This window comes from Nannospalax galili, unplaced genomic scaffold (genome assembly GCF_000622305.1).
Source record: "Nannospalax galili isolate Female #2095 unplaced genomic scaffold, S.galili_v1.0 scaffold127, whole genome shotgun sequence".
NCBI classification, from domain to species: Eukaryota; Metazoa; Chordata; class Mammalia; order Rodentia; family Spalacidae; genus Nannospalax; species Nannospalax galili.
The window spans coordinates 5183897-5211713 of NW_008360326.1; the positions used below are offsets into that span (position 1 = coordinate 5183897).

A 27817-nucleotide genomic window follows, 5' to 3' on the forward strand; every position below is an offset into this window, starting at 1 on the left:
CAGTTAGAAACACTGTTGCTTTCACAGAAGACCAAAGTTTGGTTCCCAGCACACACATTAGGCAACTCACAACCACCTGTAAGTCCAGCTCCAGAAAATCTGAAGCCCTCTTCTGGCCTCTGAGGGTATTGCTTGCATGCGTGCTCACAGACACAGATACATAAATAAATCATAAAACAAATCTTTGAGTAACCACAAACAACAAAAAAGAGTTTTTTGTCATAAGAGATTCTGACAAAGGAGCAAGCACACATTTCTTCAATACCTTGAGTGTAGCAAGATGTGCTCCCTTTGGCTCCATCTCCATCTGCCCTGAGTCTATTCCTTTTCAGTGTCTTCTCATGCCTCCTTTTCAGTTGATGAGTGGCCTCAGGCCTCCTTCAGCCCCACCAAGGCTCCATTTCTCAGAGCCTTTGGTTCCAATCATGCTAAAGGCCTCAGGAAAGCCCTAAGCAATGGCTTCTCAGTTCTCATTTCCTCATTGTCCATCTCATCACTTTCATCATGTAAGAAGTTACCCCAAAATGTCAAGTTGACAAAAGACATTTCATTTTGCTTATGGTTCTGTGGCTTGGGAAGTCAGAGTCTGACCAGACTATTCTAGCTTAGGGTCTCTCATCCAGTTGCAGCCAGATGTTGATCAGGGCTGCAGCCATCAGAATGATGTCTCAGATGACACACGCCCCTGACAGTTGCTGTTGCCTATTGGCCAGGAGCTCTGCTAGGCCATAGACCAGAACACCTACCTCTAGGTTACTCACAAGCTCAGAGTAGAACCAGACAGGAGCTATATGGCCATTTCTGACTTAGCCTCAGACTAGATCCTGACTTTCCTGAGGAGGAGTAGCAAACATTTTGTGGGTATATTTTAAGCATTCTGTGCCCTATCTTGTATCTGTCCTCCAGCACTTTAGCACATTATTCTTCCAGGGCCACTTTTTATAACAGGATTCTGTTACTTCTGGACTCATCAGGTTCTTTAGGTTGTAGCTGGAAGTGCTTCCTTCTAATTCTTCCAAGATGGAGAGAGACTCATCAGGTCCCACTTTCCTAGCTTACTGCTGTAGGGGACCTGGGTTCTGAATAGACTATGCTATGTGATTTTAGGAAAATAATTTCACTTCTCTGAGCCTTAGTTTCTTCACATGCAAAGGAGGAATTAGGTATAGCTTCACCTCACATTTAGCACTAAAATCAATGATATAAATAGTAAACATATCTTAGTATACAAGGAGTTCCTGACTGGAAGAAATGAACACAAACAAGGTGTTTTCTCTCTGGGAACTTAATTTATCCATCTCTAAAATGGGCATAATAATTTTCCTAATTTGCTTCCCCATGGAAATAGAGGGATTTTTAAGGGTCTGCAGATAAGATTAGACCAGAGGTCAAACATTCCTCAACCTGGACGGAAAGGCCCCCCGGTGTCTCTGCCCAGCTAGGGTAGATGTATGCGTGCAAGGCAGTAGGTGTGGTTCAAGGCAGTACAACACACAAGGCTGGGCTGCTATCTACCCAAAGAGGCCTTATCAGATCCGGGCTGGCCAGGTTCAATCTGAGAAACAAAGAGGCTTTGAGAACCAGACTGGGGTGTGGGACATGGTGCTGAGCCTTGGCAGGTGCAGCCATCAAGGGGCCAGAGGGCATGGGATGGGGGAGCTGCCACCACTGAGGAGGTTTACCTAGACAGAGGCACCCCCTGGAATAGGAAGCAGGGCCTTTGCTCTCCCTCCATTGCTAGAGTTGGCCCTCTTTGGGAGGCTGTACTAGGCATTTTGCACTAGGCCTTTAGCCTTGCCCCTGCCACAGGGTATAGTTTCTACCACACATCCTTAGTTCCCCATCTGACACTTTTAGCTCCAAATATCACTACCTCTAGTCCATGAAGGTGCCTTGAATTTCCCCTCCAGACATCCAGTGGGTCCTAATGAGCCACTCGCCTACCTTTGCCCAAGTAATTCAGGTTCAAACCTTGTTTTTCAATGGGAGGTGCTTATTTCTGGTTCCCTCCATTGAGCCCCAGGTACTGGCAGCAAGACCACGACCTAAAGAGCCATTGCCTTGGGTTTAGCCCTGACCAACACAGGGCCCACTCACTGTCAAAAGTCCTTCATGTGAACTGAGAGCCATGCAGGTCCACTTGGCTTCCAGTGAGCCAAAGAACTGATTTGCTCCCCTTCCTTTTACCTCTCTCCAGCTCTGTTACTATTTGGCATTCTGCCACAGGATAGTAGTACAGAAACTCCCTCCCCAGATGTCAACACCTTGATAGTGCACACCTCAGCTTCCAGAATTGTGAGAAAGAAATATATATTCAGCCAGTCTGTAGTATTCTATATGGCGGAACTAAATTTACTAAGATAGGGGGTGTGCATGCAGAGAAAGCAGGAGCCTAGAGGGTCCCTTGAGCCCAGGCAGACCAGCCCTCAGCAACAAGGAGACAGGATAGCGGTATGGGAAAACTCCAGACATCACCTTTGTAGGGACAGCCACTGAGGCCAAAGAGCCAAGGTCAAGCGTGCTTGGAGTAGACGAGGTGAGTCCTTTGCTTAAAACTCCAAACATGACTTAGGTCCTTTCCTCATTCCCACTGCTCCTCCAACCTTGACTTCCATCTTGGGTTCTGTTGCTTGAGTATCCGTAATCACTCTACTTACCTCTGACCCCATGACCATTTCCCCAGTCCAGGTCACCTACTTTCCCCCAATTAATAGACTCCTTGCTTCCCCTGTTGCCCTCTCTAGTCTACCTTCCATACAGAAGACAGGAGAGCTTTTAGAAACTTACTGGTCATGAGCCCCACCTTGCTTCAAGACTTCCAAGGTCTTCCCCAGGCCTTCAAGACTAGCTGAATTTATGGAACCCAGACCCTGTTGCCTCGCCACCTTGTTTTTTCTCTTTTTGTTTTGTTTTCCATCCCTTGCTCCTCCCTATCTCCCCTTTTCCCCTCCTCCTGTTCCTATTTCCCTCCTTTCCGTCTCCCACTCCCTCTCCCTCTCCTCTGTCCTCCATTATCTGAAAAGCCACCCACTCCATATAGCCATATTCACCTACATTCACACTAAAAAAATAAATAACAAATATTTAAAAAATTAATTTGCGGGGCTGGAGAGATGGCTCAGCAGTTAAGAACACTGGTTGTTCTTGCAGAAGACCCAGGTTTGAATCCCAGCACTCACATGGCAGCTACAGCTGTCCATAACTCCAGTCCCAGGGGATCGAGCGGCCTCTTCTGACCTCCATGGGCATTGCACAACACGGGTACACTTATCTACATGCAGGCAATACATGTATACACATAAAATAAAAATAATAAAAAATTTAAAAAATTAATTGGCGCCAGGCGTAGTGGCTCACGCCTGTAATCCCAGCACTTGGGAGGCAGAGGCAGGCAGATCTCTGTGAGTTCAAGGCCAGACTGGTCTACATAGCGAGTTCCAGGCCAGCTGGGGCTACAGGGAGACCTTGTCTCAAAAAAAGACAAAAAAGTTAATTGGCATAAATATCTAGAATAGTACTTGGCCATAGTCTTCACTAGATGATAGCAGTTACTGTTACTGCCTGTGGGGACTTATGACACAGACTCCAAGGGCAGTGATTGCATGTTATTTTTTAGTCAAGGTCTTACTATTGTAGCCCTGGATGACCTTGAATTTACCGTGTAGACAAGGCTGGCCTAGAATGTTTAGCAATCCTCTTGCCACTGCCTAAGTGCTGGGATTACAGACATGTTCCACCATATCCAGCTAAAGATATTTATTTGTTTAGTTTTGAAACTGGGTCTCAGTTGGTCTGATCTCCAATTCACAACCCTCTTGCCTCAGATTTTCAAGTACTAGGATTATAGGCACGTGCCATCTTGCCCAGCTCAGGAACCTTGATTGATAGCATTTTCCAGTTTCCATGGTGTTCCCTGAACATGGTGGCCTATTTCTCCTCACCTGATCTGTGGTCATACAGGAAAATTTGCCTTAGGATGGTGGGACTGGGAAGTGCAGGGCACCGTTCTGCTTTGGCACCAAACTGGGTCTTTTCCAGACTAAGCGGCACTCTGTAGTAGTATGGTTTAGATATGAAATGTCTGCCCAAGAGGCTCATACGCTGAAAATTTGGCCCCAGATGGTGGCACTAACTTCATAAATGATGAATTCAAAACTGAGTGGACTATGAGGAGGTGGGGTCTACTTGCAGGAAGTAGGTGACTGGAGGCACGCCTTAACCCAGATCCTTCTGCTTTTTGTTTCTCAGATGCCATGAGATGAGGAGCTCTGCTCCACATGCCCTCTCCTCCATAGTGTTCTGTCTCACCTCAGAGCAATGAAGATGGCAGACTTTGAATGAAATCTCTGAAACTGTGAGCCAAAATAAACCCTTTCCTCTTCTGCTTTTCTCCTGGTTTTCAAAAAGCTAACGAATATCCACAGACCATCTGATAGGTTTGGAGTATTTGTAAAAATAAGCTCCCAGGCCTCACACTGGAGCTATATTAAGACAGAATCCTGGAATTAAAGTAGAAAATCTCCTTTAAATAAGTTTCCCAGGTAATTCTGAGGGTTGACAACTGGTAGTTTAGAGACCTCTGACTTCCCCAAGAAGTCAGAGTGGGCCACAGATGAATATGAATTCCATAGACTCTTTTCATACCACTGCCCATTACCAAAAGAAAGAGTCCAAAACTCAGACCCTAGAGGATCAAAGGAAGCAGAATGACCTGAAGGTACAGTAACATGATTCTGGGTGTATGGAGTGATCATATATTAGTTACCTTAGCTCTCTCTCTGCTACAGTCATGTTTAGGGAAAAGCATGTGAAAGCCCTGTCCCATTCACCTCTGCTAGATGAGAAAGGGCCTGCAGAGGGTGGGAACTCTGAGGTTTGCCTTGGAGATAGCACCAAGAAGGAAAGCAAACCCTAGATAATCTGTCCGTCACTCCAGCTAAGCACACATTGGCATCCCCACTCAGCATCCTGGATCCCATGGCTGTAACAACTTAAATAATTTTTATTACAAAAGGAAGGAAAGACCAAAACATTCCCAAAATTCTCCCATGGGTTTCCCCCTCCATGACAATAAATAAGGTGGGGGAGACAGACTGGAGGAGGGGGTGGGGATTGTGGTTCAGCAGAAAAGGGAGCTTAGCCTGAGAAGGGGTGGCAAGGACATCCACGTCTCCTCCCCCAGTCCCAGGTACTATGGTCACATTGACTGGAACAGAGAACTCTGCCCATTGACAGCAACAGACTCAGGATGTGTCTGGAGGAATGTGGCCAGCAGAGAAGGTCATGCCTCAAGATGGCCAGGCTGGCTGTGGCCTTCTCAGTTCTAGGAGGCAGAGTCCAGTCAGGTCCCTGCTGGCTCCCAGAAAATCTAGCAGCATCAACTGAGGTGCAAGCCCACCTGTGGGCAGACTCTCTTCACACTACTGTGTATTACCAGCAGTGAAGTCACAAACCCAGGCCTGGAGAGACACTGGAGTAAGCAGTCTAAAGACAGATGGAATGGATATTCCCATACAGGGAAATGAGGTGTGAAGAATCGCAGTGAGGGCTAGCTGGGTCTCAAAGTCTCCAAGAAAGGAGCACCTACTACACCCTTACCAGCTCAGCTTGCAACTCTACCATTATACCAAGATGGGGGTGGAGTACCCAGCATTGCCTAGTCAAGTCTCAATAGTATCTCCACTCTGGAGCAGAGGACAGGGACCAGTATCCTCAGCTCAGGTGCCTTCCAGGGTCAAAGCCTTCCTGATGAGGAGGCCTTTGGAAATCCAGCATAGCAGTTCTGGAGGGCAGTGGTTAGAGTCCTTTCAGCTTCCTGCCTCAGACATGCCTAGCGGGTGAAAACTGCTGTCTTCTAGCAAGAGATGCCCCAAGCGGTAGAGCAGCTGAGGGTACCAGTGCACACCCTCACTTGGGGTCCAGCTGCACCATGCCAAGCTGTGAAATAGTCGCAGGGGCCAGAAGGCCAACTGAGCCAAGTGGTGGTCAGCCACAGCTGCAAAACAGGAAGCCACCACATCTTCCACCACCAATGTCCCATGCCTTGTGAGTGGAGCATAGGCCCCAAGGGCCACATGTGTAGAAACAGCTGCCACCCGGGCAGGCTGCAGACCTGGCATCCCTGCCACCAGCACATATTGGCCAGGCTGTACATGGCTGGCAAATGTGGCCCGGAAGTGGGCTGCTGGTTCTGTGTAATTGTCAGCAATGAAGAGCAGGTGGGCAGGTGTGAGTGCAAGCCGACGTGGGGGATCCTGAGTCTCGATGACTTGGAAAGCTCTCAGCCTGTCTGGCTCACGGTCCAGAAAAATGAGCACGTCACTGAAGGTAGGATTCCCATCCTCCCCCATGGCCAACACCCGGTCTCCTGGCTTCACGGCTGACAGGGCCACACGTGCCCCATTCTCTAGTCGCACCTGGGCTCCAGCAGGGAAGCAGCCGCCTGTCTTGGCTGCAGCAGAATGCTCTGTAGGAAGAAGGGACATGAAGATGTTACTGCTGAGGAACTCATATTCCCAGGCACAGTACTCTTTACTTAGCTACCTTAGCCCAGAAAGAGCTGCTCTTGCTCCCTGAAAACCCTCCCATCACCATACCCCAGCTTCTGTTTGACTTCCCATGCAGGCTTAACCCACCCCAACCCACACTATGATCTTCTGTCCCTCTGCACCCCAGCCCAACCCCTGACCAATGGTGAAGCTCCTGTCTGTTCACATTGTGATGGTGCTGTGAAAGAGTCAGAGGCTGGAGATCAGCTGAGCCACTGTTCAGTTATGACCCAACCCCAAGAAGGAAGTCACTTAGCTCCTCTGTGGTCTAGAGGGCCTGTTCTACCACTTGCTCAAACACTTCCAAGAAGCTGCCCTCCCAGACTGACATTCCAAGTTCTGGGACAAAGCTGGCCCTTTAAGTATATAGAAGTGAGAGGAAGGCCAGTCCATGGGACAAACATGGGCTCCTGGGGCATCCTCAGAGTGAATGGTCAGGGCTGGGTCAATGACAAGGACAAAAATCATCGTCTTCAGTTCATGTACTTGTCCCTTGTGCAGGGACAGGACACAGTAGCATAAGATGGGATGGAGGACAGTATTTAGGGGTCAGTAGTAGTGAGAAGAAATGGCCACTTGGGGAGCTGACCTTGGGTCAGTGTTATAGGTGAAGCTAGATGTGACTTGAAGTACACCCAGTTGGAAGAGTCAGGCTGTGTCTGGAGGGGCTGGTAAGATCACCCCTGTGAATCTAGGTGGATCAAAACTATCCCAAAGCAGGGCTGGTCTAGTGTGCCAGTCTGTGAGTGTGACTACTATATGGTACCCACATAGAGGGTGAAGCCTGTTGCCAAGTGGGGTGCACACAAGAACTATATGAAGCATTCATGAGTGGACTCAGTGTAAGTGATGGGGACAATGGTGAGACTTGGGGATGGAAGGAGAGGCAAGGCTCCAGAGCCTGCCAGTTCTGATCAACAAGGCGGCCAATCTGGGAAAATCCACTTTATTAAGTCCACTTTGTTTATTTTGGGCTTTACCCCAAAATCTCCAACTTCAGGTGTCTGGGGGAGAGGTTGGGGATGCCTGCACCCCATTGGGAGACCTGACCTGCAGCTGAGTGGTAGGTTCTGAACCTCTGGGGCTGCTGGTCAGGCTTTCTGGTATCTGGATACACTCGCTGCTGGCCCCACCAATGCCTTGTTCTGCCTGGATTGGGGGTGGATGAGGGGTGGGCAGCAGTGGCACATGCCAGCCTGGTTTCCTCCATCTCTTCAACTTGCTCTGTCTTGCACTTCCTGTGGCAGGTTCTGGACTGTGGACCACCATATCAGTACCTAGTGGTACTGGGAAAGCCCTGTCTCCCTAGGCTCCTGCGGTTGACACTACCAGACATTGGAGGAGCAGGTAGTCCAAAGCAGCCCTGGGGAGCGCCGCTGCAGCCGCTGAAATCCTCTTCCCCAGGGTCCCTGCCTCCATCCCCCAGCAGTCATCTTCACCTTCTTGGCCCTAGCAGGTCTTTTGCGGCCTGCCCATGCCCTGCGGTCCCGACCCCTGGCCCAAGCCCCAGGCAGCGGCTCACCAGACTTGACAGAGCAATGCACGTGGGCCTTGGACTCGTAATACACCCAGTCGAAGCCGGCCTCCACTGCCAAGCGTGCCAGCAGTCCATACTTGTTGCGGTCACGGTCTGAGGTGGTGATGTCCACTGCACGGCCCTCATAGTGTAAAGACTCCTCTGAGTGATGGCCATCTTCATCCCAGCCTTCAGTCACTCGCAGCTTCACACCTGGCCACTGGTTCATGACAGAGATGGCCAGCGAGTTCAGGCGGTCCTTGCAGCGCTGTGGGCAATAAAGTGTGTTGAGTTAGGAATAGAAGCCCACCAGGCCCTGGTGACAGCAGCTCCCCCAACTCTATCACAGCACCCACGGGACTTGGGAAACCCAAGACGATCTCTGCCCCTTTTCCTTAGGAATAAAGAACTCTAAATGTGCTCTCCCATTCCAGTAGCCAGGAGACCCCAGGGAACTAGTTGCCACAAATCTGGACAGTACTTGAGCAGCTGGTGTTTGGCTCTGTCTCCCCTGCTTGGCCTTTGGTTTCTCTCTTCGTGAACCAGAGCCCGGTGGTCCTTAGTTTTGCCTAGGCTCTAGAGTGAGTACCCCTAGGAAGGGAGGAGGCTCTAACAATCCACTGCCTGAGGGCTGACCTGCTAGGCATGCAAGGCCAGAGGTGCCCAGTAGGTGTCACCCTAGCCTCAGGGCTGAGGCCCCTGGACACAACCCTTCCTGCAGGGCAGGTGCAGACCCCACAGTAGCATAAGTCAGGGGATGTGTTGTGTTGGAGGGATATCCCAGGCTCACTTGTATCCCCCCAGCAAGTGCCACAACGCATTTTTTCTGGGACCCTCATGATCCCAAGCCTGCCTGCCTTGGCTGGAGATATAGCAGGCAGAGAATCAGTACTCCACCCACTTGACAGGCCCGAGGGTTTCCCTCCGAAAGGGGCACAGGAGCTCTCCCCACTTTCATCAGGGTACATTGACCTTATGTGGGAAGAGACCTGAGAAACTAAGTCTTTGATCTCAGGAAACTGGCTCCATAGCCTCCCGATCTTCAACGCATAGGGTGGGGGTAGAGCTGTGCCCTGGAATAAGGGCTCCAGAGATGATCCGTAGTGGTTGCCTCTCCCTGTGTCCTCGGTCCTTGGAGTCCAAGGGACCATGCAGTTTACTGAGGGAAGGAAGTGGGGTTTTCCACCTGCCGGGTTACGGGGCCCTCCACCAGTCCTGGACACCGATGTGGAAGGGCCCCCGGCCAAGTGTGACAGCCCAAGTCTCAACCTACCTCCGCCCCAAGGAGCCCCGGCCCCACAGACCCTTGGACTCAGGCCTCCCAGGAACCAACAGTGACTATAATCCAAGACCTGGTCCGTCCTCCCGGCCGTGCAACCCGGTTTGGGGGTGCTATTGCCCCCGGAGGTAGCTCCGTGAGCTCATTCCAGATCAGATCCGTGTGGTCCCCCACATAAGCCCGCCCGGAGAACCCAGCTCCCGCCCGTCTCTCCCGTTCTGCCCCCTCCTTCGAGTGCAGAGCCTGGACGCTCGCTGTCAATGATTGCCCAGCCTGTGGCCCGGATCCTTATCTGCATTCCTCGGCGCCCAGCCCGGCCCGGCCACCAGCCAACCTTCGGCCCCGACATCGGCCGGCCGGCCGCGGCGCCAGGGCGCTTGCTTGAAGGCCATGGTTTAGCTGCTCTTCCTAAAGGATTTAGAAAGTCAATCGCCCATTTACAGGGAATGACCGGAGAGTCCCCAGAGGAAAGGACCGTAGGTCTCTCTCCTGGTGCACCAGGCTTCAGGGAAGGAAGTTTGCGACCCTGAGGTCTGGCGGAGCTCAGGTTCTGCTCTGAACATTCAGAGATTCGTGTCAGCTGGGCTCCCCGCCTTCCTAGGCATCCCTTCTCCTATTTCCAGTCCTTCTCATCAATGCCACCAGGCCCAGGGATCCCCCAACTTAGGTCTCGGAGCCCGAAGGCTCCAGCACCCCACCCTTTAACCGCAACCGCGCCGCCGCTCAGCCCTTGCGACAGACACGTGGGCTAGCCCGGCGGGTTCCCCTTTCCTACCTCTGCCTCCACGCTAAACTCTACCCTGCTGTTCCTTAACCCTAGACCCAGTCAGGACACAGCCCCAGAAGGCACAGCAGCGAACCAAGAGCACAAGGGGAGGAAAGGCTCCCCTCGTGCCCGGAGCTTCTTCGCCTCCGGGGCGCCAAATGGCTTTGAAAATGACAAGGGTGCAGCCCTGAGAAATGTTAGGCCAGGAGGGATTGCGTGGGCCCAGGAGGCTCAAGGGGCAGCCACGTCAAGGTACCTTCGGGTGCCGGCTCTGACCTGAGCTGCCAGCATTTCGCCCGCCAACCTGCTGAGCTGTGGGGCTTGGCAGCAGGGAGTTCCTCTCAAAGCCTCCTGGCGTATCCCGGGATGCCAACTCTCCCGCGGGGTTCCCTCACTAGCCGGCCTCGGGCAGAAAGACGGCCGGGCTTGACAAGAGGGGCAGGTGCCAGGGGGCGTGCCAGGCAGTAGAGAAAGGGTGCCAGGCGGGAGGATAGGGCCGGACAGGTGGCGGTGCTTCGATGGCGCGCTGGGAGGATCGATCGCGCTCACCTGGGTCATGAGGCGGTCGGCACCCGTGTTCTCCTCGTCCTTGAAGATGATGTCGGGGTTGTAGTTGGGGGTGAGCTCCTTGAAGCGCTCTGAGCTGCGCGCGATCTTGCCTTCGTAGCGCCCGCTGGCGCCGAGGGTCTTCTCTGGCACGTTTGGGCTGAACTGCTTGTAGGCAAGCGGCACGAGTTTGCGCGGCGGCCGCCGGCGGCTGCCTACCACCCGGCCCGGCCCGCAGCCCCACGCCGCCGGCACCACCACCAGCAGCAGCAGGAGCAGACAGAACCGTAGTCGGGGCCGGAGCCAGGTGGGAGACATGGCCAGGGAGCCCGGGAGAGCTGCGGGCGAGGCGCCTGGTGGGCTGATGGGTGGACGGGTGGGTGGGAGCGCTGCGGGGCCTCAGGCGTCTGGGTGGCTCCTGGGGACTCCAGGCGGGGGCGCCATGGGCAGAGCAGCGCGGCTCAAAGCCGGCGGGACTCAGGTGCGGGGCGGGGGCCTGGGGCCCTGGCTGGTGGCGGCGTGCTGTCCCCCTCGGCGCCTCGACTCTGAGCTGCCCGGCTCGCCGGCAGCCAATAAATAGGCCGGCCCGTTTGTTTTGGCAACGCGGCGGCGGCGGGGGGCGGCGGGCGGCAGGACTGCGGGCCGGCGGGCTGGGCTGGGCTGGCCGGGCCAGTGGGCTGGAGGGACCCGCGGTTAGCACCCCGGCCCGGCGGTCAAGAGGCTCGGGCGGAGCGGGAGCTGCTGCCGTCTGCGGCGCAGCCCGGGGTCGAGTGAGAGGGGAAATGCAAGAGATCCGGGCTCCCCGCGCAGACCGCACCCTATCCCATGTCCCTGCCTCCTGCGCGCCCGACAGCGAACCTGCAGCAAGGGCGGTACAGCCTCCTCCCCCTCGGGCGGGCGGCCCCAGGCTAGCCAGCTCTCGTCCCGCGTACTCCTTGGCCGCGCGTCCGCCCGCCCGCTGCCCTCTGCGCCCCCAGCACTGCTTGCGTTTGTCCTCCACGCCCGGACGTGCCTCACCCCGCCCTGGTCTGGCCTCGCGGCTCCCGGGAGCCCCGCCGGGCGCAAACCTCCTGGACAGGAGCTGCCACCCCCACAGAGACCGCAACCCACGGCGCAACCGGACGCAAGGGGCGGGGGGCAGTGGCCGAACCGCACAGCCGCCTACAGTGTTCCCTGCGGGGAAGCAAACCCTAAGGCAGGAGGCTGCTCACAACCTGGTGCCTCACCCTGACCTAGGCAACATGCCCTTCTCTCAGCTTGGCGGAGCTGGGTTCTGTATTGACCTGATGCATACTCCACAACTCCATACCTGCCCCGTTTGGAACTGGAAGATGGGCAGTGCAGCCTTGTCAAGAGTCAATAGGGGTTTCCAAGTTGGAAACACTGTTAAAATAAGCAAGATAAAATTGCAACGTGATAGGACGAGACTCAGATAAGCAGCTAAAATGGGGACATCCGCAGAGATTGAGGAGCACGGTCTGCGCATGGGCGACAGGCAGCAATGACCCCAGGAGCTGGAGCTGGATAAGAAAGTCAAATGGATCCAAAACCACCTGCATACAGGCACTGCACAGAGATCCCGCTCTTAACACTACTTCTTCACAAAAGAGAGAGCGGCATGTATTGGTAGAGGCGGTTAGGGAAGGGAACATGGGTTGTGTATTTTAATAGGACATTCAGGAAAGCTGAGTGAATTAGAACCTATACTGATCAAACAAGAAGAGGCAAGTGTGTAAACCAAACTGCAACTACAAGGCCAAACTACATGAGTTGGTTTTGCAACATATCACACAAATTCAATAAATTTAAAAATAAGAAGTAAAAGTTTAAAACTTATTATTCCAATATTAATACATCTTACTGGTATGTATGTTTCTGAGACCTAGGGACTATTATTCTCCTGTGTTCTGCTTGTTACCTAATTTAAACCCACATCAGTCAAATGAGCTATTATCATCCCCATTTTAAAATAAGGATATTGAAGTTCAGATAAGAAACTTGCAAGTGACTGAGGAGCAGAGATTTGACCCCTGGGGCTGCTGGAGCCCAGCCCTGACCTAAGTCAAGACATTGACCTTTTTCTCAGTGCAGGTTTCATCTATCCAACACAACTGGGCCTGTGGGATCACTTTTTGTTTTGAGACAGGGTCTCACACTGTCGCCCAGGCTGGTTTGGAACTCACACTGTAGCCCAAGCAGACCTCCAGCTTCAGCCTCCTAAGTGCTGGGATTACAGGCATGAGCCACTATCCCCAGCTTTTTGGCTCAGTTTTGTGAATTCAAATTCAGAATGGGAAAGTACTAAAGAGAGTGCTTAATCCAAGTACTTGGTATTGAAATGGCCCACACAGGGAAATTGAGAAAGAATTTTTGGGAAAGAATTTGGACCATTGGGACTGCCTTGGTTCCTCCCGAGGCCAGCACATCACCCAGCCTCAGCACCCCCCAACCCCCCCAACCCCCGCACCAGCATTCTCACATTAGTATTCAGATTGTTTCCCAGTCATAGATGAGTGCTGCTTCTTTCCTTTGAAATCTTTCCAAGAGTTTTAACTTGTATTTTCCAGGTTTCAAGAACGAGTCCTGCAATATTCTTATCCCTTCCCCTCTATACCCTTTAAATTTCAGGGGCAGACAACTCAGCAAGTCAGTACTTTCCAAACCAAACAGAGGCTCTCTGGTTTTATGGAGTTCCCAAAAGGAAACCCCATAGACTTTCTTCTTATCTTTCCCATTGTTTGATGTAATCTTTAATTTCTTTTTCATTTGTTTAAGGCACGGTCTCCCTGTAGCCCCAGCAGGCCTGGAACTCACTATGTAGAACAGGCTGGCCTCAAGCTCACAGAGATCTACCTGTATCTGCCTCCTGAGTGCTGGGACTTAAAGGTATGTGTCACCATCCCAGACTGTTTCCCCGCCCCCACCCCCGACACAGGGAGAAATGGGGGGAGGGATATGTTCATATTTCATAGTATACATGTATGAACAAATTTTTTAAAAAGCATTCTTTCTGAAGTTCTAGTGTGTTGGCTTTGCCATTTGTCCTCTCATTTCTTTTAAACTGTGATTCTTATCCTTTTGTATACAAGTTGGTAAAGGTCCAGCTAGTGGCAAATAACATCTACTTAGGCAGTGGAGCTATGCTGGGCATCAGGTATGCTTCTGCAGAGCGCTGCCTCCTTAGCTGAGCTTGGGCTTCACTAAGACTCAGTGCTCCTCGGCCAGGCTGATCATTTAGTGCAGTGACTGAAGATGTGTGCACTGCCAGAAGCACATGGTAGAGGTCACATGTCCCAAATCTTTGCTTTACCTTACTAGTAAAATCTCCACAATTACTTCTCTGTCCCTCTATGCACAGATTGTTGGGTTTTATTGTTGTTGTTGTTGGTGGTGGTGATGATGGTGTGTGTGTGTGGTGTGTAAGGATTGAACCCAGGTCCTCACATGCTGAGCACCTGCTAAGCTCTACTACGAGCTGCATGCTTAGTCCCAGGCCCTGCAATCATTACTCTCATTTTACAAATCTACAACTCTAAGCTTTAGAAGTAAGTTGCCAGTGATTACTTGTTAAGCTACACTTAATTTTTTTTTTTTCGGTCTTTTTGAGACAGGGTCTCCCTGTAGCCCCAGCTGTCCTGGAACTCACTATATAGACCAGGCTGGCCTTGAACTCACAGAGATCCGCCTGCCTCTGCCTCCCGAGTGCTGGGATTAAAGGCGTGCACCACCACACCCGGCCTACACTTAAATTTTGAACCCAAAGAATTTGAAGTTGGGTGGGGTTGTGTACTTGGGAGGCAGAGGCAGGTAGATCAAGGTCAGCCTGATCTACATAGTGAGTTCCAGGCCATCTAGGGTTACATAGTGAAATTCTGTCAAGAGGGAAAGAGAAAGGAAGGGGGGATAGAGAGTTGTTTATATTGAAAACAAGAAGAGGAAAGAGAGAGATAGAGAGAGAGAGAGAGAGAGAGAGAGAGAGAGAGAGAGAGGAGAAGGGGGGGTTGGAGAACTTTTATACTCCAAAGCTGTGCTCTTCTCTCAGGACATAATGGTGCTTCAAGATCTGATTCTTGAGCCAGGTGTGGTGACACATGCTCATAAACTTAGCACTTGGAAAGTGGAAACAAGAGGATCAATAGTTCAAGGTCATCTTTACTTAAACAGCAAGGGGCCAGCCTGGACTATATGAGATCCTGTCCCAAACAAATAAACAAAAGACCTGAACCTTAAATATGAATTAGTAGCCAGTCCAATTGTCTTCATGAGAAGAAGGTGGGCAGGCAGGGGAATGCAGGTGAATCAAAAGCATCATTTCTATAGTGTGTCTGGTATGGTGGTACATACATGTAATGGCTGCATTTAGGAAGTGGAAACAGGAGGATCCAGAGTTCAAGGATAGCCTGGGTTATATAGGTGAGATTCAGTCTTGAAAAAAAAGGAAAGAAGGGGGGAAGGAAGGAAGGAAATCAAACATTATTTTAGGGGTGGCGATATAGCTCAGTAATAGAGTGCTTGCCTAGGCCATGTTTGAACCTTTAAGTTCATTCCACAATATAACAACATGGAAGGGAAGGGGGACCACAGGAGGAAGGTAGTTTTTAGTGCTGGGTATACAGCTTAGTAGAATATTTGCCAGCATTCATAAGGCCTTCAGTCCAATCTCCAGCACTGGAAGAAAAAAAAAAAAAAAGGATTTCTCTAGCAGTGACCTGGAACACTTTTTATTTGATTTTTTGTTTTGTTTTTATTTTTGTTTCTGTTTTTGAGACAAGGTCTCACTATGTAGCCTAGCCTGGCCTTGAATTGGCAATCCTCTTGCCTCCTCTGTGCTAAGACTGCAGGCACCATACCTGACAACCTGGAGCACTTTGAATTCAAGTCAGAGCCTTAAGAACTTAGATCATTTCTTGGCTGCCTGTGTTCTTAGCTGCTCAGTAGATGCAGGGTGGCTTCTGAACGGGGCCAGTTCTGAACCTTATTAAACAAAGCTTGACAGTTTTTCTGATCACTGCCAGGCTGCCAGCATTAAAACTGGATAACTGAGATATGCCACTCTGGAGGCACCAATGGTCTGGACATCTCAACCTCATCCTCAGGACTGAACAGCAGTGACAGCCTCGTCAGGGAACGGCACACATGAGTCCTGAGCTTTCTGGCAAAGCTGCTTTCTTCTTTCACCTTTAGATCTCATCTACCCCTCAGTCACCTCTATTTTGGAAAAGAACAAATAAAAAGCTATTGCTTCAGAAATATCACTTTTTTCTTGTCTGTAAAAGCAAAAGTGAGAAAAACAGGTTGTAAAAGGATTGAAGGGGCTGGGGAGATGGATCAGTGTGTAAAGACACTTACTGCCAAGCCTGACAAACTGAATTTAATCTGTGGGATCCACAAGATAAAAGGAGAGAACTGACTCCCACAAGTTGTCCTCTAACTTCTACATATATACATGTACCATGGCATGTATAGACACATACATACACACACACACATAATAAAAATGTTTTTTAAAAAAGAATTGGAGGTCTGAAGAGATGGCTCAGTAGTTAAGAGCACTGGCTTCTCTTGCAGAGAACTCTGGTTCAGTTCTCAGCACCCACATGATGGCTAACAACCATCCTTAACTCCAGTTCCAGGGACTCTGATGCCCTCTTCTGACCTCTGTAGGCAGTGCACAACTTGGGTGCACTTACATTCATGCAGGCAATACATTTATACACATAAAATAAAATAAAAATATTAATTTTTTTAAAGGATTGGAAAATATATCATAGAACCTGATAACTTAAATATGTTTAGTAGACCATCATGTTGGCATTTTTAGTAAATCTGAGTTTTAATATTATAGTACAAATATAATGTATTTATAGAATATGATATAGTCATATATATATGCATATAATATATATTCATATCCACATAGGAACTGCATAGGATCCATATTGCTAAAGTAGTATTTTCCTCCAATTCTGCCACTTGACTAGGTTAATCCAGCTACAAACTCAATGGTGCTGGGCCACAACCAGAGAAGTTTCAGGAACGCAATTAGTCAAATGTCCTTCAGTGACTCAGTGCACAGCAGCTCTGACCCAGTAGAAACAGCACTAGACCAGGAGGTGGCAGAACATTGTCTTTGCTACCTTCCACCTGTGCGACCTTTCTGAATTTCAGTCTTCTCATTCATAAATGAGAATAATGCCAGGCATGGTGCTACATGCCTGCAATCTCAGCACTTGGGAAATTAAGGCAAGAGAATCATGGATTCCAGCTATTGACATTGGAAGAGCCTGCCTCAACAAACAAACAAACAAGCAAACAAACAACAAACCTCCTACCTCATAGAGTTGTAGGCTGAAAAACATAAACAATCAAGGACAAATGTTCTGTGTAAGTTGGTTCTATCGTCCGCTGGATTTACTAGGATGGTAGTAGTCCTCTGGCTCCCATGATCTGCCTAGGGGGTAGGGGGATGTACTTGAGGGTGCTTGGTTATGTGTGCCCTGGACAGCAGTGGACATGAATAGACCCTGTATATTTCTTTATTTAACCAGTTGTGTGCGTGTGGGTGTGCCATGGAGTGCATGTGGCAATCAGAGGACAATCTTAAGCATTGGTCCTTGCCTTCCACCTTATTTGGGTCAGGGTCTCTTGGGGGTATACCAGGCTAGATGGCTTGTAAGCTTCCAGGGATTCTTCAGGCTCCACTTCCCATCTCCTTGTAGGAACACTGGGATTACAGGTATGTGCTACCTAACCCAACTTTATGTGGGTTCTAAAGATTCAAACTCAGATCTTCGTGCTTGTGTGGCAAGCACTTTACTCACTGAGCTATCTCCCAGCACCCGGCCCTGCATCTTTCTGTTAGGGAGCATCTACCTGGACACAGTAGTATAACAGGCATGTAGGAAAAGAGAATGCAAATGGAAAAGCAGAAGATGCAGTTTTTGTCCTCAGACATTTACTATTTCATCCCCCACCCCAGATACGCCATTACAATGAAAGGAAATTACAAAACTATGAATGCCACTCATAAATGAGCACAGAGGAGTGCTTTCTAAAGCAGACAGATTAACAGATAAAATGAACTTGATCTAGGCGAATATAGAATTAAGAAACAATTAGCCCAGGACTAGAAACCTCTTGATCCAAGAGATCTGCCTACTTGTGCTTCCTGAATGCTGGGATTAAAGGCATCACTACCACATCTGGCTTGAAAAAAAAAATCAGTTTTTTAATGAAGGAGAGGAAGGAATGACTGCAATGAAGGAAAAAGGTACTTGGGAAAAGGTGTGGGACAAACGAAATGATAGTCCTAGCAAGGTTGAAGAGCCAAGTGGCATGACCACTAGGTCAAGGGGGTCCTAATGCCATTGCATCAACCTTCACAAAAGGCTTAGGAAAGTTGACACCATTATCTTAATTGTACAGATGAGGAAACCATTCACAAAAGGTGCAAGGCTGGCTCAGAGCTTGCACATGAGGGAATGGGAGTTGGAATCCAGACCTGTGTGACTCCACAATGACATGCTTTCTTGGTGAGTGACTCCCAGGGCAAACATGCTAGGTTACTGACCTCTATTCAAGTCAATCATTTTCTCTGTGAAATCTAGGGAACTGTTTTTTCCTTTCAAGAGTTGTTACCTCTTAGGCTTTTAAGCCCTCTATTTCCCCAACTGGTTGGGATCACTTTGACTTCTATTGTTGATATTTTAAAGAGGTTAGAAACTCTACCAAAAAAGACCCATATGGAAGAGGTATGCTTCTCTTTCAACTTTCAGATCAGACCAGAACACATTTAGAGATCCAATTAGGGCCACTCAAAACGAACAATTGATTGGAAATGGGAATGTCAAGTTACTTTTGGCCAAACAATAAGCTCATTACAAGGCACTTCAGAGAGACCCAGGCATTAAAGACCTTGCTTTGATGACTTTGAAAATGTAAGGAAAGGCAGAAGAATTAGTTACAAAGAGTGTTTACCCCTCAAATCAAAGATGATGATGGCAGGAAATTCATCTTATAAAGAGACATTTGCAGATTGCAGATAGACATACATATAAATACATTTCTGACACCTACAGTCTCACCTACTCAGGAGGCTGAGGCAGAACAACAGAAAGTTGCCAGCCAATGAGACCCCATCTCAAAAGAAAAAGAAGAAAGGATTGATATAGTTCAGTGGTAGAGTGTTTGCCTAGCATGTGCAAGTCCCTTGTTCAATCCCCAGTATCACAAAAATCAAAGAAGTGGAGGGGGGAGTAGGGGAACCGAGAGGGTAATGGGAGGCATGTGAAAGAAAAGCCAGGTGGGAGGAAATGTTCGGGGAGACACATAGACTATTTTCCAGGAGGAAGGAGACCAGCAAGAGATGAGAAGGTGGGACAGTGGGGAGGGGAAAGAATAAGAACAAAATGCAATGACATGTATGTATGAAAATGCCATAATGAGCTGGGCATGGTGGCACATATCTTTAATCCTAGCACTTGGGAGGCAGAGGCAGGCAAATCTCTCTGAGCTTGAGACCAGCCTGGTCCACATAATGAGTTCCAGGCCAGCTGGGGCTACAGGGCTACAGGGAGACTGTGTCTCAAAAAGACAAAAAAATAAATAAAAAGAGAAAAGAAAATGCCATGATGAAACCCATTACTTTGTTTGCTAACTTTAAAAACTGATTTACAAACATATTTCTGTATATGAACCACAACATGTTTACTAATGAGCTTTATGTGTCTCTATTTAGAATTATTTGCTTAAGAGAAAAAACTTGGAAAATACTCATCCAGTGAATGTTCAGAAAGGGGTAGCACTCTTCTGTAAACATGGGATTCTCTTGACGTGCCTGTCAGTTCTCTGTAGATAGATTTATACTCATCCACCTACACTCTGACCCATGTCCTCCCGGTAAAGGATCCTGAGGGTATAAGGACAACAAGAGCAAGAATGCACATATCCATGTGCTTTCTAATTACTAATAGTCTTAGTTCCTATGAATTGACAGTCACTCCACCACACTCATAGCTAATACAAAATATTCAGCCTCCATTCCCACTCTACATCAGATTGCCCCAAATACAGACTACACTGGCTTATGTCCACAAACTTATAAAACATTCCTAAGATCCTACTGATGTGAAAATGGGCATGTATGTGAATCTTCATTTATTCACTCAACCAAAAAAGGTTTATTTAATGTATAATTTGTCTAAGTGATTGGGATGTGAGGGAAGAAAAAAGTTATTACATATTATGTGTGTGTGTGTGTGTGTGTGTGTGTGTGTGTGTGTGTGTGTCTACTACAGTGCGCATGTGGGGGTCAGAGAGGACAACTTGCAGGAGTCTATCCTCTCCTTCTACCACATGGGTCCTGGAAATCAAACTCATCAGGCTTGGTGGCAATTGCCTTTACCTGTTGAGCCATCTCACAGTTCTGGAACAAAAAAAAATTTAAAAACATGAAATCTGGCCCTTTTGGAGCTTTATTCTAGTGGGAGGAGTTGGGGAGACAGATAATTAAAAGCAAGTGAAGAATATACATTGTGTTAGAAAAAAGTTGAGGACTATGAGCAAAATTCTTTAGCCAGGGCTAAAGAATTGAGGGTCAGTCAGCCAGTTTATGGGAAGTAGGGGGAGGGTTGGCAGGCTGCTTGCTCCATTACATAGACTCATCAGTGTAGATCTTATTGGAAAGGGGCAACTGGAAAGGGGCATTAAAAGAAGTGAAGGTTTCACTCAAGCACAAATCTAGGGAAGGAGCATTCTAAATAGACAGAATAACTTGGAATGAGGCCCGGACATGTCCAACAGGCCCCTGACAGAGCAGAGATCCTTGTGATTGAGGAAGATAAAACATTGGAAGACTTGGTGTGTGAGTTTGACTTTCTTTTTGATCAAGGGTAGTTTTCTCTTCTCTTCCTCCTCCTCCTTAAAAAGCAATTTATTTATTTAATACTTTATTATTTTTATGTGTACAAGTGTATTGCCTGTATGTACGTAAGTGCACCCATGTTGTGCAATGCCTATCCTTTAAATATCTACTTTGGGGGATGGAGAGATGGCTCAGTGGAGGTCAGATGAGGGCCTCAGATCCCCCCTGGAACTGCAGTTATGGATGGTTGTTAGCCACAATGTGAATGCTGGGAATCAAACCCGGTCTTCTGCAAGAGCAACCAGTACTCTTTAACCACTGAGCCATCTCTCCAGTTCCCTAAAAAAAGCAATTTTATTGTCAAAGATCCCACTTTACTCACCTCCCCCAATATGCTATGTAGAGATCAAACTCGGAACTTTGTGCATGCTAGATGCTCTACCATGGAGTTATAGCCCCAACCCATGAAGATGGTTTTCAAACTTTTTATAAAGTTCAAAGTGAAGATAATTTACCCTTGGAAGAGATTTGTGAACTAACATGTAAATATAGATGACTGAAACACAGTTTAGTGAGAGTAGATATAAAATAATAGTTATACATAAGAGAAAGGGAGAAAGGTAAGGAGGGAAAGAGAGGAAGAGAGGGAAAGAGAGAGAGAGAGAGAGAGAGAGACAGACTGTGATTGTGATAACAGTATTTCACACATTTGAAAAAATTACGGGAATAAAACCTACCCTTTAAATATCTACTTTGGGGGCTGGAGAGATGGCTCAGTGGTTAAGAACACTGGCTGTTCTTGTAGAAGACCCAGGTTCAAATTCCAGCACCCACACGGCAGCTAACAACTGTCTGTAAGTGCACGACATGGGTGCACTTATCTACATGCAGGCAATACACGCATACATATAAAATAAAAATAATTTAAAAATAAATAAAATAAATCTACTTTGGGTTTGTGCTGTAGGCTTGTTGAAAAACAAGGGGTATGTCTCTGTAGACATGCAGCAAGTAACATAAAGCCAGTTGGTGGGGATGCTTGATATATATGGGACCTGAGTTAACGCATGCTTAATCCTGTTTCTGGTTGAAAATGAGGCTTTCTATAAATTCCCAACACTTTGTCAACAAGTCCTCTCAATTCTTTGGTAGTACTCTGAAGTGTTTTCCCATTGACTTTTTCATTTGCAATTCAATTCCAGGGTACCATGAGGTTTAGCCAACCTACTTGGCTTCTGACATCCTACTTTCTGATCAGCAATACATCCCATTCTCTAGTGCATCCATGAGACTCTTCCTTCCATTGTCATCTAAACTGTTTAAATGTTAATATGCTTTCTATCATCCTTAGATCATTTTGGTACCAGTTTATCTACCTGCTTCAGTTCCAGTTGAAACCTATCATTAAGTTGTTTGGGGGATTCCTACCCAGAAGCATATGTGTATTTCATATTCTTACTCCCAGGAACCGCTTGCTTAACAGATGTCTTTCTGGTGGGAAGATCAGCTTCTACCAAGTAGTGCCTACTTCACAATGGCTCTGAAGAGTGTCCCCCAGGAGCCATGGCTCTCCCTAGATCATCATATAGCACATCCAGGAGAAAATATTTTCAAATATTTTCTTCACTGTTGTGCCACCGCACCCTGTGTGAGCAGATTAATACAGTTTCACTTGGCACTATTCCGCTGTTTCCATTCTTCAAATCCTAAAAATGCATGTATACTTTGACCGTTCAATAGTCCACAATGCTGGAACTGGGGCCTCACTGTAATTCACGTCATTGACTGGTGACACTTCCAAAAGTAGTGTGGCTGCAATCTGTCTGTGCCCTGTGCATCTGGGGTGCATGACAGCCAAGGGCAAACCTGAAGTGCCTTAGTGTCTGCAAGAGGAAACATCTTCGTCTCTTGTTGAACAGATCACAATCCAGATACTGCATCTTTTCCTTCCACTAAAAACTCACACTGCTCATTCTTTTTATATGATCCATTCCTTTTGTCTTGATAGAATTATTTAAATTATCTTGCCACATTTACTTCACAGTTATAAAAGTCAGCAACACAATGGACCTAGCCACCACCATGAAACCACTTGAGTTGGCCATCAATATAACTTTCACAGATCATCAGGATATCAGTAATAAATCTACTGTTGTATTGGGTTATTAATGCTCCATCTTCCCAAGCAGTAGTTTCCCATTCCTCCTACATGTGACACAGGACCAAGTGATAGTGCTGTGTGCCCTGGAAACACCAGGTGGCAATAATAACGAAACTAGTAGTCTTCCCTGCTCACACAGCAGCAGTCCTTTTTGTCTTGAATATGAAATCTCTTTAACACCACAAGTCCCAGCAGTACTGTTCTTGACCCCACGCCATCTCTAACCCCTCTTATCACTCCTGTTCACCCTTCAAGGCCTGGGAGGGTGGGAAGAAAGGATGGAGTGGCAGTCAAGAGTACTGTCCTTCCCTTACTCCATTCTCCCCTCTCCTGTCACTGATTTCTGTCGATCCTATCAGGGGTCCATAAAGCTTTGAGGACTCTGGCCCGAGAGAGGGGGGTAGGGGTTAGGCAAACAAGCCAGGGAGGCAGTTGGTTGAAATTTAACCACAATATTCTTGGTCTCTATTGTTTTGAGTGAGGCCCAATATTTCCACAGCAGGATTATAGGATCTGATTAACCATGTTAGACAACAATGCCGAGCTGGGATGGGCTTCCCCTTCCAGCTGCCAATATGAAAAAGTAAATACAACACCCAGATTTCAGAAGGGACTCCTAGCAGCCCCCAGGACCTACTCCACAGTTCCAGCCCTGCCACTGTTTGGGGCCCCAAAGTGCAAAGAGGAAGAGTGGTACAGCATGCTCCTTTAACTACTGGCCCTTGGCCCAGGAGGACAAGTAATCCTGGCACAATCTTCCCAGGTGAGTCAATGGCTATGTGCTCCCCACACCCTGGAGTTCTTTCAATGCCTCTTCCGGGTTCCCCTGGTAGGTTGGTCAGGATTCTCAGAAGTCCATGAGAGTTGGGTGCCCAAAGGCCAGCACTCATTCAAAGGGGTCTAAGGGTGTGGAAAGCAACAAAGATCTGTTGGGCTCCAGATGGAAAAAGTGAGCAGGAGCAGGACTTAGCAACTCAGAAGAGAGAGCATTTGCTAGAGTACTATGGCTCTATCAAAGGACATTTCATGTGCCAAGGTAGAGAAATGAGACTCCAGAACTGAGGGGATACACAGGGATCTCCATAAAGACAGTATCTAGAGATGGGAAGGTATTGCTAAAAGGGTTCTGATATGACAAAGAGGATGATGCTTGAGACCCTCTGATTCCTTGGGGTCGCTATCCCTCACACACAGACAAGCATACCTGATCCTTTCTGGATGTTTCCCTTCAGAACAGGAGCTTCTGAGGCCCTGGCCAGGGGAACAAAGAAGAGACCTAGAGTAATAAAGAAACTTAAGCAAGAATATCCTACAGCATCTTTGGGGTCAGCAATTAGAGGAACTCTCCCATCCCTGCAAAATGTATTTCCCTCTTTTGCCTGAGGTTTCTCTTGTACTAAGGGTCTAGTATAATCTGTTCTAAGTTTTTCCAGGTAATGGGGACTAGCAACCACGGCTGGTGGCTTTCTGGCAGTATGTCACTCATGTCTTTAGAACAGCCCTCACCCCAATATTATAAAAGAGAAACTATTCAGAGAAGAACTTAGAAATATATTCTGATGGTTTAAAAACTGAGTTAACACAGTTTAGTACTATGAAAGTGACATTTTCCAAGTTAGAGTTAAAAACTCCTTTTTGTGGAATATAATCTAACGAAAAGAGGAAAACAAAAAAGTATACAGGGAACGTGTCTGTTGACACAGATCACATTAATACACAACAATGAGGGGTAAGTAGAGCAAGGAAAAGTTATTATGAGGAGCTAGGCTCCCCCTAAACTCTTTGGAGTAAATCTTTCTAGTCTTGTAAGTAGAAGAACATAAAGACAAAGTAAGAGGAAAGAAGAACTTGTCCCTGGCATCATCATGAAGGAAAGAGAGTGAATCCAGGGCCAGGCAGGAGGAAAGGTACAATTTTTTGTACCATCCATTCCCATTGCCATTTCTGCATGATACACAGGGGCACCTGGGGCTGTGGTAAGGACTTGGGAAATAGGAGGAGGCTAAAATGAACAAGGAAAAGAAGGAAATACAAGTGTGTGTGGGGGGAGACCAAATGCAGCACAGGACACAAACAAGCATCAGTAGGACTGAGTATCAGGAGGGATGGCATCCCAAGGTGCTCTGCAGCAGCTCTCCAAAGACCTTAGTCTGGCCAAGCTGAACTCTCTGGTCTGGAGCACAGAAGTACAGACCTCACTCCTTGCCACCTTCCACTCCAAGAATTCCAAGGAAGATGGAAACTAGGAGGTCCCTTCCTTCAGAGTTACTTCACTATCTCTTAAAAACACTCCTGCCTGGATCTGGAGGCTAGCTCCTGGGGGCAAGAGAAGGGATGGCTCTAGTGTGACTTTCCACGACCCAGCTTGGGCTCTGCTTGCAGAGTGCTGAGAAACCCCAGTGAGACACCAGGTAAGGGGGTGCTATCCAGCTGGAGTGTAGAAAGGACTTCCCTTTGAACAGGCTGAGTCTGTCCTAGCTGACTGCTGGAACTGCCAGCAGGGCCAAGTAGGCCTTGCAACCTAGGTGGCGCTATTTCTCTACTTTTTAGGCCCAGATGCTGCAGGAACTTCCTAGAGGTCCCAAGTCCTTGCTCCTGGTTTGCTGGCTTGCTCCTGTAAACCACCTTATATTATTTTTTTTTCTAAAAATACTCCAAAGCAATTGAAAGAGTCCCTTCTCCCATCAGCCAGCCCTGGCCCCAGCCCCGGCCCCGGGGAGCGGGCGGGTAGGCGGGGAGGTGGGCCACTGCTTTATTAAACACAGGGAAAACTAATATTTACGGAATAAAATTTATGGAGCAGCCACGAGAATTCGACCCTTTTATGTGCATGGGGAGTGGGGGCTGGGCCAGGCTGGGGGCCTCAGGGAGGGGCCCAAGCCAGGGGGCAGGGCTGGAATACAGCCTGGCTAGGCCAATTTGTCAAAGCGGGATTTCCCTGGCATGAATGATTCTCAAATACCACCCTAACCGCCAGGTAAAGGCTTCAGGGCAGAGATGCCTGAGCCAGGGCCTCTGGCAGCAATGCTTTCCTAAAAAACGCATTTGGGCAATATCCCCAAAGCAGGAGCAATCTTTGGAATACAGGGTCAGTGAACAAGAAAGGTGACTAGGCATACTCTGAAAGAGTCACAGTCTTATGAGAACATGAACAAAGTTATGTCCTTGGGATTTTCCTGGCCATTTTAAGAGATTCATGATTGAGAATGCCTGCTTGAGGTTGCCGTTGGGTAGAAGGATTATTCAGGGTAACATACAGATTTTCACTTTGATGACAGTGGCTGTCACAGGGTACACCCTGGGGTGCTGTAGCCTGCAGGTAAAGAAAAGTGATTAGTAGTGGGAAAATGTGTCTTGGTGGTTCTCTCAGAAGTGGGCAGCAGAAAAGGCAGGGGCATAAATCCCAGAGTCTTCAGGGGCTCCTGCCTTGAAGAGCTTGTGAGGAGGAGAGCATCCTGCTACAAGACAGCAGGGTCCAGGATACAGGGCTGTAGAGGATGGGAAGTGGACCCAAAAGCCTTCCGGGAAATGCTTTTAGTCATGTATGTAATAATGTCGCAAAGAACTCAGCTGTCTGATACCCAGTCCTGGCTGTCACTTACTAGCAGCATTACCTTTAATAAGTCAATCACTTCAAGATCCAGTTTCCTATTGAGTTAATGGTGTCTTTAAATAGGGCTGTGAGGAGCTTATTAGACAGTCTACTTGGTACATGAACTGCTCAATAAATGTTAGCAATTTATTACTGTTATTCTAACTACTGTAATAATTAGTACTTTATCATGGCTTGTATGGTCCTCTCCCCATGGATTGACATCAGTGCAGAAACATGAGTCCCAGTGAGAGAGGAGACATGGATGAGGAGGCCCTCTGAAGCAAGCACACCAAAATGGCCTCCACGTTCTGCCCCTGGCTCTTCCTCTACCTGAGGGTTCCCAGTGAACAACTGAGTTCACTTTCACTACTATTACCCCAAAAGCAAGTTTCAGATGGTCTTACTATACAGGAAGACCTAGCAGAGACAGTAAAGGGGTTGTGCAAACAAACCTATGTGCCCAAGAGTGACCTTTGGACTGTTCCTGCCCCATGTAGCTTTTTTTGCTATTGAGACCTTTTGCTCTATAGCACAGGGTGTCTTCAAACTCAAGGCAACCCTCTTGTCTCAGTCATGCAAGTGCTGGAATTATAAGTGTAAGCCATCATGCTAAGCTTACACAGCCTTTATACTTCTTCCTGGTAGACACTATTAATTATACATGTCAATTCTGTTCTAAGGAACTTCTGGGGTCAGTTCCTGTTCCATGGAACAGTTCTACTTACTACATTATTTGAAGTGGAATGGAGAATAAGAAAGTCAAATTTGGGGGTGTAGCTCAGTTGGTAGCATGCTTGCCTAACGTATAGGAAGTTCTGGACTTAATCTCTAGCACACACACTTATGATTCCAGTACTTGGGCACAGGCAGGAGGATCAGAAGTTCAAGGTCATCCTCTTGTTCACAGTTCAAGGCCAATCTGGGTTACATGAGACCCTATCTCAAGAAAGGCAGAGTCAAATTCCTTTTCTTCCCACCCATGGGAACTGACTTCAGCCCAAATACCCAAAGCTACTTGTAATTTGCATCCAACACTATGGTTTAACCTGCTCTCTCTGCTTTAGGAGCAGAAAAAACCCACATCCAAGCTTGGCAGAGGAGGACAGTAATCAGTGTCTGGTGCCACCATAGAGAGGGCTCTCACAGGCAGTCTCTGAATGTGACTGAGCTCAGGCCACAGCAGAGAAGCAGAGGAGGAATCTGTAGGATGGGGCTGGTGGTTTAGACATTACCCAGAGACATCAATGGAACTGGAGAGGTGAACAGCTTAAAGATCACATATAGGTAATCTCAAAAGCATGAAGTGTGAAGGCTGGAGAGATGGTACAGTGGTTAAGAGCACTGACTGCTCTTGCAGAGGACCTGGGTTTAGTTCTCAGCACCCACATGGTGGCTATCAACTGTCCATAAACCCAGTTCTTGGGGATCCGATGCCCTTTTCTGACCTTTGCTGGCATTGCATGACATGGATACACTTACATGCAGGCAATATACTCATACACATAAAATAAAAATAATAAATAAAATATTTTTTAAAAAGATTA

At 48.0% G+C, this 27817-nt stretch overlaps 1 protein-coding gene and 1 long non-coding RNA gene across 3 annotated transcripts; one reads left to right on the plus strand and one right to left on the minus strand.

Annotated features, from left to right (window-relative positions):
• Positions 1-4982: 4982 nt before the first annotated feature.
• On the minus strand, positions 4983-11430 carry Ihh (Indian hedgehog signaling molecule). Its single transcript, XM_008825742.2, has 3 exons — positions 10659-11430; positions 8071-8332; positions 4983-6466 (listed from the first exon to the last, which is right to left on the minus strand). The coding sequence occupies exons 1-3, from the start codon at positions 10971-10973 to the stop codon at positions 5808-5810; spliced, it is 1236 nt and encodes a 411-aa protein (XP_008823964.1). The 5' UTR covers positions 10974-11430; the 3' UTR covers positions 4983-5807.
• LOC115068919 lies at positions 10886-15905 on the plus strand. 2 transcript variants are annotated; one of them, XR_003848260.1, is made up of 2 exons: positions 10886-10962; positions 15671-15905. It is a non-coding gene; the product is annotated as an uncharacterized LOC115068919 (long non-coding RNA). The 2 variants fall into 2 exon arrangements; XR_003848261.1 differs by lacking the exon at positions 10886-10962 and adding an exon at positions 13508-13541.
• The last annotated feature ends 11912 nt before the right edge of the window (positions 15906-27817 follow it).